Source organism: Pseudoliparis swirei, chromosome 1, assembly GCF_029220125.1.
Source record: "Pseudoliparis swirei isolate HS2019 ecotype Mariana Trench chromosome 1, NWPU_hadal_v1, whole genome shotgun sequence".
Lineage (NCBI taxonomy): Eukaryota > Metazoa > Chordata > Actinopteri > Perciformes > Liparidae > Pseudoliparis > Pseudoliparis swirei.
This window is the reverse complement of record NC_079388.1, coordinates 7,454,223-7,468,717: the sequence shown is the minus strand read 5'-3', so window position 1 is coordinate 7,468,717 and position 14,495 is coordinate 7,454,223. Positions and strand designations below refer to the sequence as shown.

Below are 14,495 nucleotides of genomic sequence, written 5' to 3'. Positions count from 1 at the left end.
ACATTTCAGTCTTTGGCTTGAAACTTACTTTCCAAATCTTCCCTTTCATAGTTTGTGTGAGTGGTGAAGCTGCTCTTCCCATGGTCAACTATCGCCTCCTCATCTAGACCCTGGGAACGAGAGAAGAGGTAGAGTGTGAGAGAAGGGACAGAAGGTATATAAAAAGATAAGAGACGGATCAGACATTCAACAAGACGTCTCATCGCTGCAATAAAGCACAATGTTACGAGCAATGACAGACTAAACATATTATAAAATGTAGCATTTAGCTCAAACTTCATAGGATGATGAACAAGAATGACAGATATGAGATCTGTTGGCTTGGCGATAAGATGTAGCAGAGGAATGTGTCGAACCAACAAAAGAGAAAAGGTGCCCGACTCCATCAAGGTGTCCCGCTCTTTTCCAGACATCCTTTTCAAGGACTTTTTCAGTGATGATCTGAAGTTCTCTCGTCCATAAACACCTTTGAGCGCGAGTATAATCCTGAACATATGTTCACCCTTTCAGATGACTGTTATCCATTTTGGGGCGCTCCGACAGATCCTTTGACAATAGGAGAATGTTGAAACATGTTTACAGGACATTTGATCTTTTCTCTTATTTTTCATGTGTTTTCTATGACTGGAAAATTGGTCAACTGTTTTCCAGGTAATCCAGGGAGCGTGGGAACCCCGTCTATCAGGGTGCAGGTTTTCCATTCAGCGGAGCAGCTTTGCGAGGATTGGCTTGGCTGTGATAAGACTGGTGGGAACAACACAGCACGGAGATGCTTACATTTCCTCAACACGACAACTATGTTAATTGCTTTTGGTTATGAGTGCAGATTTATATTTATGTGTTGCAGTAAAGAAAACAAAATGCCTTGAAAGGTCAAATTTCACGGCATCGTGAAGAGCCTGGCTACACTAATTAAAAGGCGAGGGAGTGAAAATAATAAGCCTGATATCAACGTAATGGAAAAATGAAAAGATGGAAAGATCCAGTTAGAGATATACATGTCAGGATGCATAGCAATAAAGGTGCATATTATTAATCAAATTATATTGCCTTGAAACTGCAATTACAGCACCCATTGCTAGACTTGTGAGGACAGACCATTTATCCTCAACATTTGAGATGAAGCCCAGTCTTAGCTTAGCAAGAGAGAGAGAGAGAGAAATGCAAGGCCTAATTCAACCGTAATCAAAGAAAACCTTGCTGCTTTTAAACCGGCTGTGCCTGCAGCAGCCATAGGACATGTGAATAGCCCGGCGGGGTTTAGCCAGCAGGTGAGCAGTAAGCTTGGGCGGTGCCTGGCGGCTGGATGTACTGCCCGTGCTCCAGTTACACTGACCTAGTTGAACATAGAAGTTTCCCTTTAATCTCTCTATCCTCATCCTCCTTATCCGACAACAGGTGACAGAAGGTGTGTGTGGAGCAAACAATCCTCTGTAGCTCTGTATTGTGCTAAACTCTCAGCCTACCCACCTGGCTGTAAGAGGTCCAATCAAATGTGTAGGAATTTAATTAAATCCCTCTTGTAACTTGACGATATTCTGTTGAAATATGTGAAAGTATGGAAGCTTAAGTTTCACTAACTTCTGTTTCACTGGGAATGTAAGGGTCACAATATTTTTGGCAACCATGGAGACAGTCTCCAGTTACTGCTGCATGTGTGGCCAATACTGAACTTAATGTCACCCCATTGAAATGCACACCTCCAAAAAGCAGTCACTAAAACCAGAAAGAGAGAATCAAAAGAAGAAATATAGGGTCTCCAAACCACAGGGTGGGAGTGATCCAATGGGGGCTCCGACAGCATGGCTGATAACAATCTAAAGATATATGTTTGTGACAGTTATGGCAAGTTTAGTCCAGTTCTTTCTTTCTTTTGTTTAAACTTGTGTCTTAATAAGAATTGTAGAATACACTCTAAAAATACATTTCTGTATACATTTCTGTATTTTTCTACAGAGACTAAAGTGATTATATCCAACATTCGGTCTTCTACGCAAGTCATAAAACATGATCAGACACCGCTCCAACTGCAAATGCACTGCTCTCTTGCCTCGTGTGCAAACTCTTTGATGCACCACAAACCCCAATTGGATGAGCCTTTCAGTTCCTTCAGCCAATCACAGAGAGGCATTGCTGCCGAGCAGGAGAGTGGAAACAAAAAAGGCGATGACAGCCACATGCTGAAGACACGGGATACGTAGTTGACATCAGGGTCTCGTTTATGTCTTCGCCCCGACGTACAATACAGACCACACTGAACTCTCAGTCTGGTAGAAAGCATGTCCTCCATGTCCACGTCCTGCTTTCCCCGTTTCATTAGTCGCTTCCTCCTGTGGATATGTCCTCAATGACATTCAGATTTCCACACATTAGCATAATCATTCTCCTGTTAGAACCCCACGTACGATGAATGATGCCATCTGTGATTGTGTCTGTGTGCACTTGTGTGCTTGCGTTTCGCAGTTGCTCGTGGATTTGCATGACAATGAGCCATGTTGCTCTCCGACAGTGCCTTCGTGAGGAATGGTAACAAGTCAGCTGCTGAGAGGAGAGCTGAGAGAATTTAATCTGTCTCTTGTTACTGGAGTTATTTCCCTCCCACTACCGCACGCCAAGGGCGTGTAAAAGTGACCAAGGGTGACTAAAACTGGACTGGTTCCTCATGGTCATTTGTGTAAGCCACACTCGCCGACACATTTAGAGATTACATTGAGTCCTATTAATACTGAAACACCTTTCAATTTCAATAAATGCAAGATTAAACAAGATTAATGGTCTTGCTATTTGTTTAATTTAAGAGACTTTGTTTTCATAGAAAAAGACTAAACATTAAATAAACTAAGGAATACAAAGTAAACTAAAATCAATTACTAGAACAACCGTTGAACAAATCCTGGCTACCAGCCACAGTCCTAATGTCCTAATCTGCTGGAATCACATGTACCAATGTTTACAAGCACAGCACACAAAGCCAGTGTGAAAATATTCCTGCTTTATGGGTCTTATTCCTAAACTCCTAAAATTACCTCTTCGACAATTCTGTTATTTGTACATTGTAAACACCAGTTAACATACCATTATGGTGTATTATATGCATATATGTTAAAACTCTATTCGGCCTCGACTCCACATTGCTTTGTACAATCTAAGAACGCATGATGCAACCCGTCACATAGCGCTGTCTAATATAAACTATCTATCACCTCCTGTCCCCAGGCCAGGGAGGCAATGGTCCATTATGCCCACAAAGCACAACTGTGGTTGGGCTCCAGGAGAACTGCCAGCTGGGGAAGAAAAGCTATCATCCGGCACCATTAATAGATGTGATGACTGTGGGCAGAGCACTGGTTTATTTTCTGTGTGGATGTAGAGTGTCTAATAATTATCAATATTGTTTGTTTTAAATATGCCAACCAAACCTTTCTGAAACACATGAGTGCCAAACAAAGCTGCAGGTCACATTGTCCAAGTACATCTGGATTCAATTAACAGGAGACTGCACAACAAATGCTAGATAGTGATCCAGATAACGATACATGGAAACAAATATAAACAAATGAATAATAAACAAATAAACAAGTATGGGCTTAATCTATAAAATGAAACGTCTGATAGTTTTTCTCGCAGATGTTACGTCATCTGATCGGCCGTTTTGAGAACGCCGATCAAAACCGATAATGGGAATATCGGCCGATATGGATCGGCGCATCCCTAGTAAATATAAGCACAGCGTTTCTTGGCCTGTTCACTGAGACGTGTGTGCTGCCACACGACAGAAACATGACTCACGGGTTACATTCTGCATTCTGCTCCGACAGATGTGCAGCACGGTGATCACAGGCCCCCCTGATGGTCACCAGGGACCACCACATCACCTCCAGGCCGAGTTCAGAAGAAGCCAAAGCATGCGTGGAGTCCGGTGCGAGATAAACCCTGCCTGGCTTTTCTCAAAACACTTAAGATAACAATCGAGAGAGAGGTAGGCAACACCAACGGGCAACCTGCCGAGACAACACAATCAAATCATGAAGTGTCAGTCTGTATGATCTCTTATCTTTCTGTTCTCCAACCCAGCCCCCTCACTCTCTATTCTCTCTAACATAGGTGTCTTGTGGGAATACCATTAGAATAAAAATGTGAAAATCTGTGGGGGGAGTAAAAACAAAACAGCAATATCATTTTTATTTTATTCGCAACCATCAAGCAATGTGATTTTTACAATTACCGTCTAAAAATAGATACTGTGTTTATACATCCCTACACAAGATGTAGGCATCGGAAGCGTGCTGCTTTCCGTTTGTACACGTCTCGTATTTCATTCCAGCAGGATGTGGTTGAATACAAGTAAACAGTCCATGTGGGGAGCAAAAGAGGTGGAATAAATTGGCTGAAATGCAAAAGCACAACCCACCGGCTATTGTCAGACGATGAATTTGCTTTGTATTCAGCATGTAAACTGCCAGCTACATGTCATCTCTCAACTCCTACAGTATAAAATCTTCCATCTCAAGTTGCTAATCGGACTCTAAACAATGAGCAGTTCATGGGAAAAGAAGTCTTGGCCATCTCAGGCCTCAGAAAGCCCCTGGTCCTAGAATGAAATTACTCAAATGCATCTGATCCCAGCCAGATTAGTCAGCAAATAACAATATAAAGTCAAACAAGATGAGAAAAAAAAATGATACATTTGGACCAAAAACTACCCAAGTTCCTCCAAGTTATACTAAAAGTAATTTGAGCATGAAACTACACTTACTAACTTGAAATGTTGCTGCAAAAGTTTGTAGTTTGCTTTAAAAATTAATCCTGAAGACTAGATGAAGAGTGTGCGCAAGTGTGCGTGTGGGGGTGGGATTGTTCAAATGTCTTGAAGTAACTCACTGAGCAAATACTTAGGGGGAAGCTAACTAAGTGAGAGCCTCACCAACCACAAAACATCAGTTTGATCTGCTGCAGTTTCTAAAATTGTCACAAATTCCATACAACTAACTAATACTGGCAACAAGTGTTTTCATGGCTGCTCAACAGAGAGAAAGAATGCATTATTAGCTGAGAAGGCCTCGTCGCCCCAGCTCCGGCTCTTGGTCCTGATGGTCTTCAGAGGCAACGGGTTGGGGCTTGGAGGGGAGGAGGTCTGGAAGGTGGGAGGGGCCCGGTTGTTTAGGGCTTTGGAGGTGGGGAGTAATCTCTTAAAGTCTATCCTGAATGTTACCGGGAGCCAGCGAAGGTATATGAGGATCTGCTGGCTTTTACAGCAGCTGAGCGGTACGTTCAACATGGGGTACGATGCACGAGTGGGGATTTCTGGTTCACGTGAAGCTTCAAGAGTAAACACAAGGCGTACCGCGTGTCCATCCCATGGCAAAGAAAACACGCCATTTGAACTCGCCATTGAACTTTATATAAGGATTTCCCAGTAGATGAAGGTTGTGATAATATGACCCACATTAAATGGACATGTTCACGCTCAGGATGGGCTTGATGAGAAATTCTGTTCATGCATGTATACCAAGGTTTGTCATTCAGATATTATATCATTCTGTTGTACAATACCATAAAGTATTATTCTCTTTAATTACCAGAGCTGAATAAACATTTCATGTCACAGTTCACGTCATTGTGTTTCAAATCTGCCTTACCTCAATTACACACTACATATAATTAGCTGCTTGATGTATATATTGTTCCTATTTCACTAGTAGTGATAGTGGTGACTTGAAAAATTTCAAAAGTAACAAATTTCTTTCAAAAGTAAAACTTTTAGTTTTAAGAGCTTTTTATTTTGGGCAAAGACAGTTGTATTTACAGCTTTGTTTATAGAAAGCAGTCGACTTCTCTCCTGCATATGCCAGCACATTGCTGCTCATCTTGGCACACAACGGGCACCTGTAGATCAGTGAGTATGAAAAACAATTGACAGGAATGTGTCATGTCATGCACATGCATGTGTATCATTGTGTATCCTTGTGTGCATATGCACGAGTAAAATGTGACCGACTCAGAGAATAAAATCTACTTCCTAGAGGTTTAAAACTCCACAGGGAAAATTGTGATGGCTGTGTTTTTTTTCCATTTAGTATTTTTTTTTAAAGGTTTGTGACTCAAATGTTAAATTGTATCTTATATGTTATTAAAGTGAATACTGACAATTGAGAGGCTCAAACCAGAAAGTATTTTAAATTGTTGACTAATTTTCTTTTTCATTGACAACATGAAGGTTAACCTCTCTCTGTTATTAAGCTTGCGTGGGAGTAATTTTAACCACAGAGCTGCCAAATGCCTCTTTAACCAACCAGACAGTGAATCAAACAACCAGCCACCCAACAGGCCTGGTTCCTTGCCAGCCTTGCTTTACTGGGACCAGATCCAATCAATAGAGACCGACGTAAGAGAGGTGTTACATCGTGAGGGAACTGTCCCTCGAGATTACTGGATATCTCTCCGTCTTGCACTGCCAAAATGCACAATTGCATACTACGTATGAGAATATTGACATTTATTTACTGCCAAATAATGGTAAATTATGTAACCAATTAAATGTCTGAAAACAGAAAAGACAATGTGAAGCATTATGTTGGCTGCTAACCAATGTATGTACATTAAATGATACGCACAAGTAATAAATCATTTGGAAAAAGCTTTTCAGGAAAACACAAACATCCACGGTGCTTAGCAGAGGCTGGATAACGAAGGTAAACACGGATAATGATGATATCATTTGATCAGGCAGCAACATTCAGCTTTTGCGGGCTAGCTATTCAATTATTTAGCTCCCTGGAGCCCATCTGCATGAGGCAGGGCAAAACTTAGAAGGCAGAGGTAGTCACACGCTTGTGACCCGTCTCTGATGTCTCCCGAGTGAAGACGTAGTTTAATTTTAAAGTGTAAACTGCTTATTTGGCGGAAAACAAACAGATACTAATAATACAGGGTGTCTACAGGAATAAACAAGTGAAATTTAAGACTTTTTAAGACCACGTTTAAATTAAATGTAAGACCTAACTTGTGATGGTAATACAAATCAAAAGGATGAAATATACATTAATCTAAACACACTGTTTGTTCAAAATGAACAGTATGGTGTAATGCGAAAGGATAACACAAAAATATCATTGCTGTTGTAAATTATATTTATTAATACAACATTTTCAGAACATTTAGGTCCCATGAACAAATGCTTATAACATCAAGTAAATATATTTAAAAAAATACAAGCAACAGTTCCTTTTGAACAAAAATATCTATAAAATAACGTAAATAACAATTCCAGCTGCTTTTAAAATGCAAATACATAATATAATGTATGTGTGTGTGTGTGTGAGTGAGCGAGTGAGTTCTCATGTCTCTATGTGATGGATGTTTGTGCACAGGTTCATGTCTACTCCTGAGCTTTTGTGAATATACTAGGAAAATAATCCTTTTCAAACTATATGAATAAAAAAAACTTCCAGTTGACATTTGGTCCATTCTCCTGGAAAAAAGAAAAAAAAGGCAGACATTAACCAAACAACAGTCACCACATCTCTTCATGACACCACTTCAGATTAATGTCAGACAGAGACTGGATCAATATGAATGAAAACTATTTTTACAAATTAAGCAACGCGAGCCATCCCTTGAGCCTAGTGAACACTATGTAGACATATTGACAGGTAAACACCACTCTACTTTCTACCATTCTAAAACTATTTTTTGTTCGTCTAATTAATGTGTAGTGCGCCTATCCATAGCTGTTATAAACATACCTGCAAACTCATGAGGGGTGAAAAAGGTGACAACGGGGGGAGGGGGGTGCAGGTGACTTTCATTTTTTGTTGTTGTCACCACACCACATCGTTTGAAGCCTCAAAGCTTTTAGAACCACAACTACAGTCATTTTATTGTTCTGACCACAAATCTAAATAATGATAATAAACAGTTTAAGAACAAAAGGTCCTCCGCTCTGACTCAGCCCTATAATGATAGTAGTAACAAATATACATTGTCATTATATATAATATGGTTAGTCATTCATGAACCAACTTCCTTTTGTTTTGCCTGAACAGTCATGGACTTTTCCCTGAATCTGTTCTGTCTCTACCTTTTTGTCACGATACTCATATTATAACTTCTATACATATTACATACCTGCCATAAATATCATGATACCCGATACCAGAATTCAATACCATAAAAACAATATGGTATCATAAATATGAGACTGGTATATTTATCTATAATAGTAATAAATAAAACATCTGTATGGTTCACTTTTTACAAACTTTTTCAACACTTAACAAATGGCAGTAATATTAGTTTTAATACAGCCAGATATGAATGAAACTACATGGTTCCATCATAGCATTGATTATACACTATGAGGCCGTTAGTCTCTGACCAGATGATCCACAGTTCATCAGGATGAGCAGCTGGAGAGTTACACAACTTTACAGACTGAAACATTTCACTTCTGGCATCTTTTTATTCTTTAAGCCGAAGTCTCTAAAGCTGTGCCTCTTCTCTCGCTGAGAGCGCTGCGCAGCGGTGTGCGCAGACAGCTCGACACGGAGCAGCGCGTGCGCTCTGATCGCTCTCTTAATGAAGTATCGACACTAAAAATATGCTAAATCACATCGTGTTTAACGTACGGGTACTTTGTTAGCATCGCTACACCGTGCAGCGTGACAGGAGTAGATGTAGCGGACTAACATTCAAGCTAACCTGAACCCCCAAATGCTGTGGACATCTGAACGCTGATTGGCCGAGACGCGACACGTCCCATCAAAGATGTTTTATTGCGAAGAGCAACACTTCACACTTTTCTCCGCGTCTCACTGCAATCTCAACGGCAGCGGGCCAGGTGACCCCAAAAACTCTTCGGATCTCCACGATTCACGTGGATGACCTATTTTGAGTTCAAAACGGTGAATTTCACCGAAAGGTGACAAGTTTGCAGGTATGTATAAACTTGACACATGCGTAAAGCTTAACTATATGAAACACATACTCATATACAAGAGGTTAGTTAATACATATATTTATGTTAGACTTACTTTGAGGTGCTGAAGTAGGTCCTGGGCGATGTCATGGCCCATGAGCTCCACAGGATCCTGACGGGACGTGGTCATTTCACCAAGAGCACATGAAGTCCAGCTGTCTGCTCGCGGTGGTCTGGTCCAGAGTCTCGTGGAACAGAATGAAGAACGCACTGCAGCGTTGGTCTTGGGTGATGAGCTCTTTGTTGCACGGCGTTGGATTTCCTCCGGTGACCTCCAGCGTTGTAGCGTTGACGTCGTTGCGAGCGGCGGAGCAGGAGCTAGCCCCGCGGGCTGCTGGCGGCCTTCGCTAGTCTCTGTGCTTCTTGCTCTGCTCGTGAGATTCCACCGCTGGAAAGTCTCGCGACACATAACGCAGCTTCAGAAGCATTTCACCGACCGTGACCAGAAACACTCGTTCTTTTCAAGCCGTTGTTGAACTTGCATCCTGCCATGTTTTCTAAACTAGTCGATGCTTCACGTTGTAGGGGATGGGACCGAATACGCGGGGCCCCTTTAAGAGAAGGGGCGTGGCCCCGGTGACACCAGAGACACCGCAGAGCAACCGGAGCAAAATACGGACCTGGCGGAACAGATTGCCTCATATTCGTAATGACATGACACCCAAAACATTTCAGACCAATCCAATCTGAATTTAAGACAATTTAAGACTTTTTAAGGCCTTATTTTTTGGAAAAGCAATTTAAGACTTTTTAAGGACCCGCGGACGCCCTGTAATCGTCTCCATTGGATGTAGCCAATACTACCAAACATGTAACAGACTTTGCAGGCAAACAAAGATGGAAACCCTCCCTTCTCTCTGACTCACACATATTCCATTCTGGGTGTAGTAATGTTTGCCCTTTCTAATGTTATCTGGACTCAATGGAAACAAGCATTTCATGTAAATTAAAAATCTCTAATCGACAACATGCATCTTGTTTGTGTTCAGCTACCTTGGCAGACACACATCTCCCCCCGAACAACACTCATGTCCCCCTCTCTTTCTTCCTGTTCTCCTTGTCCCGCTCCTTGAAGCAGCCATAACTGTTTCAGTCTGTTTCCTCGCTTTCCTGTTCCCCAAAGGCGATAAAAGGGTAGAGGAGGAAACGTTTCCATATCAAAACACGCATGAGGCAACAGAGCCTGTGTGCTGACCACCTGCTCCATTTATTGGCACAGACAGTTGCACTCTACCGTAGAAGACAACAAGCAGGCAAACCAACACAAAACAAATAGAGTTATAACACTGCGTGGCTGACACTCATGTTCTACACTTGGACAGGATCCACGGGCTCTGTGCATGCAAACATAAAACCACACACACACACACACACACAGAGAGGACGAGACGTACCGTAAGCACATGCTCCCCTTCGCTCTGTTCATCCATTTAGACTAAAACATCGGCAAAGCAAAGGCAGCAAGGATATCGCACTGTTCCTTCTTGCTCCGCTCATCTCTTTATACACACATACAGAGAGAGGGAGGAAGAGAGAGAGAGGGAGGAAGAGAGAGAGAGAGAGGGAACGAGAGACAGCCGCTTCAGAACACACGGTGCTCTTTGCTCAGTGGCAAATCCCACCATGCCACCATGAATATTTTATTCCCCCGGCCAAGAGCCTAAAAACACACCCATACACACGGAGGACGTACACGCACATTTGGAGGACATTCAAATGTTCCCCCGCAGAGGTATTCGGGTCACAAATGAAGACCCCTCCTCCCCCCAACACAGAGAAACAGAAACATGCCCACGTGTGAGCCGGGCATTCCTCACAGGCTGCATGCATTGAATTGAAACAGGAGCGATCGCTGCGTATTCATTGAGACATCGAATGCATCTGTGGCTTTTGACATTCACAATCCTCGTCGCAGCCTGAAGGCTGCACGTCTTTCGACAACCTGTAATTTGACAAAGCACTATGGCTCATTAGCGTTCTGTCCAAAACCACAACTGTTCCAAGAGTAGGGCAAAAGGAGCAGGTTCCTGAAACCTAAGCAGGAACTATTTTCTAACTGAAAGAAGCGCCGTGGAGCTCGGTCCAGGGAGACCCTTTGAATGCAGAGTCCGTAACAGCGCCAGTCGGTTATAAGTAACCTCAAAACGACCACGGCAAAAGTCACACCGGACCTGCAATGAAGAGAGCCCCATGGTGAAGGGTATAAAGTGTGCATGACATTAAACAGAAAGAGTGCCATCTCAAGGCCGAACCTTCTCTGAGCCAAGGGTTCAGGCACATTGGACTTACCAACTTGAGGTCTTGAGACTGAACAAAGAGCAACACTGCACTATTGTGCATGTACAATTTTTGGGAAGAAATGACTTCAAGCTAACAAGGAGTTGCATAAGAATTAAGAGCTTTAAAAAAAAATGCCACTCTAACTAAAAACAATTTCTGTTATTGATTTATCTGACAATATTTTAACTGGAATTGTTGTTTTCTATAAATTGCCAACAATGTGTGGAAGTAAAAAAACAATTCAGAGCGTAGCACAACTGGGGGTTCAGTGTTTTGCTCAAGGACACCTCGACATGCAAACTATTGGGAGAGCGGGGTTCGAACCGGCTACCTTGTGGTTGCGGGACGACCACTCCCCCCATGAGCTACAGCCGCACTGGAACCATTCATTGTTGATCATAGCACTTCTTTCAAGGTGTATTACAGTGTTGTTTATCAACAAACTGTTTAATCAACGAAAGAGGAGGTGTCGTTTCTTTTTAACGTACATGTCATACAAGGGGGGGGGGGGGGTGCTAGTGACTTTTCTTTGCTCCGTCCCGATGCGCGCAGACCGGCATCGGAACTCTGCGGCGCGAGCCGAGAGAAGAGTTGTTGACGGGGGGGTTGGGGGGGGGTGCAAGCGCGCACACGCCGGCATCCGAGCTCTGCGTGTTAACGCGACACGTAGAGACAGAATGACATGCTGCTGGTTCGAGACGACCAACAACAGACGGATTGGAAGCTCATTCTGCGCATGCGTTAAATGCGTTAAAAAAAACCAACTAGTTAATCCTGTAATTTACTTAACTGAGTTAACGCGTTATTTTTCACAGCACTAATATATATATATAAAAGAAGGTACACGTGTGCTTGTTAGATCCTCCAAACCAAATGATATCTCATATTTATCCGCTACGGAGACATCGGAGCCAGGAATCATTCCAGAAGTCCTGCCGAGATCAGACTGTTCTCTGCGGCCACACACCTCACATCTCCAAAATCGTCGGGGCATATTCTTAAGTAGGCTGCATCTTGACAAACTGGCCACAGATGTGTTGCTTCAACTAACTTCTTGCCTGAAAAGAAAATCCTAAAATTACATTCCGTGACTCAACAATTTAGAAAATGTTAACTTTTGGTTGTGTATTTTCTCCTCTGCTATTGTTCCCTGGTGTGAAATGCATTCTAGGATATTTGGCTGTCCCCAGTAAAGACAAGTCACCTCAGAATGCATCCCCGGTTAAATGGGCAGATGAAGTCACAACCGTGCTTGGCGAGATGCAGACTTTGAATTGGAACAGTACTTGGGCTACAACTTATGTTTCATACAGACCAGAACGCATTTTGAGAAATGGCCTATGACAAAAGTGCTACCAGGGTTAGCAGTGTGTACCTGAAGGGGAACCAGGTTGGCATATCGTCCGTCACCACTGGATGAGAGCAGTGCACAGCAGCGGCCGAGTGGGCTCACTCTCCAAGGCTGATGCCTGGTTACCAGCATGGCCACCACTGTATAAGTTAGTGTTGAGAGCCGACATCAAACTGCTAGCTTTGCTGATCAACAGTTCAAAAACCCATGGATATCCAGCTAACTTTCATGAAACATGGGGGGGAAAAAGACTGAAAAAGTCCTTGCATTGTAGAACCGCGACTAAGAGAATCGGACATGCGTTTGAAACGGTAAATCTAATAATCAAATCATAAAAGTTGCATCCTTCTTTTTTTGTCAATCAAATAATCAATTCTTCGACTAACCATATCAATCCCTACAGCCGTAAATGTAGCTTCTCGTAAGGGAAAGACATTGACGTTTGTTTGGCACAGGGTTGCACGTGTACATGCAGTGATTATGCACAAGAAAAAGTATTTGGGATCAAGAAAACATAATAAGCAAAAACCCAGATTGACTGGAGAGTACAGCTAGCAGCTTGGGGTTGATGAGGTTTCGTACATTTTCCTATCATTGGATGAACTTTCAAATCCTCTCTGTTCCCCTGGTGGACAAAACCATCCTACCAACTCGATAAGTACAATATTGGGCCCTTTGATCTGCTTTTCTGTGTTTACATTCATGTAATAGCCTTTATGGCATTTTTTGGACCAGCAGCATCCTTGAGGCTGCTCTGAATCCCGTGGCTAGTTAGAAAAAGAAGAGGGTGGCAAAAGGTAATTCATGACGCTCTCCCCCACCTCGACGGCTTCTTTCTCATCTACAAAGCAGCATGGCAATGTACTGAAAATGCATTGAACCGTGTCACGGTGGGGCACAGGAGTTAGAAAAGCTTGCCATTTGGCCCTGACAAGCAAAAGAATCCCAAAAATGTAATACGACTTTTACTGTGAGTAAGAAACAAAGTACAGGACACATAGCTGTGGCACTTTCTAATCTACGGAGTGGACTTTCTCGATCGTTGCCTCCAACAAGCACTTAACCGCTTGTGGTATGTTTAATCACATGCTACTTTTTGAAAGTACATTTTGGACAATATAAACAAACGGGCTCTCTGTTGTGTACACCAATTAGCCTATAGTTGTGTACGGTAAGAATTATGTATTTTTCTCGTAATAGTGCAGCTGAACAGTGCACAGAGCCATCAGACTGGAAAAAAGGCTCATTATGTGTAATTGCCCATTCAAAGCAATGGCATACGGTGAGTAAGCTTTATAAAACACTCACTAACCCCGGCTGTAAGTGCTGAGCCAATAATAGTCCAGCTCATAGAGCCGACCCTGGCTTCTTTCACTAGTGGAACAGCAGGCCGCCCAAATCCCTCTGCTCCTGGTAAGATGGCTAACACCTGAGCTTAAATTCAATGAGATCAGACGTCAGAGGGCTGCGCAGCGGGGTGGTCACCGGCACTGTCGGCCCACTGCAAGGCGGGCCAATGTAACCTGGGATTGATTAAAGTTCCACCACATCAGTGGTTATAAATAAGGGATGGATGGCATATGGTTGAAAAACAGAGTTTGCGGGGTCCCAGTGACAAATTTAATTATTATACACATTATGCACATTGACCAACCAGGAAGGGAAACCAAATGGTCCAAGCTATAAAACCGCTACTATAATCTTTGTTTTCTTTCAGTGTCTATATCCTCAGTTTTTCCATAGCTAACCTATCTTTCTGGTATAAGTCTCAACTACATGGTGTGGTGCGCATAGCTCTAATCTTTGACCACTAAGCACTCATAAGGTTTAACATGCAAAACACAGGCAGGCAGAGATGGAAGATCATCTCCAACACTGAGGCTAATA

The 14,495-nt window shown here is 42.6% G+C and overlaps 1 protein-coding gene across 1 annotated transcript in view; it reads right to left on the bottom strand.

Moving 5' to 3' along the window:
- LOC130197376 (sodium-driven chloride bicarbonate exchanger-like) overlaps window positions 1–10,450 on the bottom strand; it is a 34,065-nt gene extending 23,615 nt beyond the window's left edge. The window contains 2 exon segments of the mRNA XM_056420040.1: window positions 29–110; window positions 10,372–10,450. Coding sequence (XP_056276015.1) covers window positions 29–110; window positions 10,372–10,407 — 118 coding nt within the window. The 5' untranslated portion in view covers window positions 10,408–10,450.
- Window positions 10,451–14,495: the final 4,045 nt, after the last annotated feature.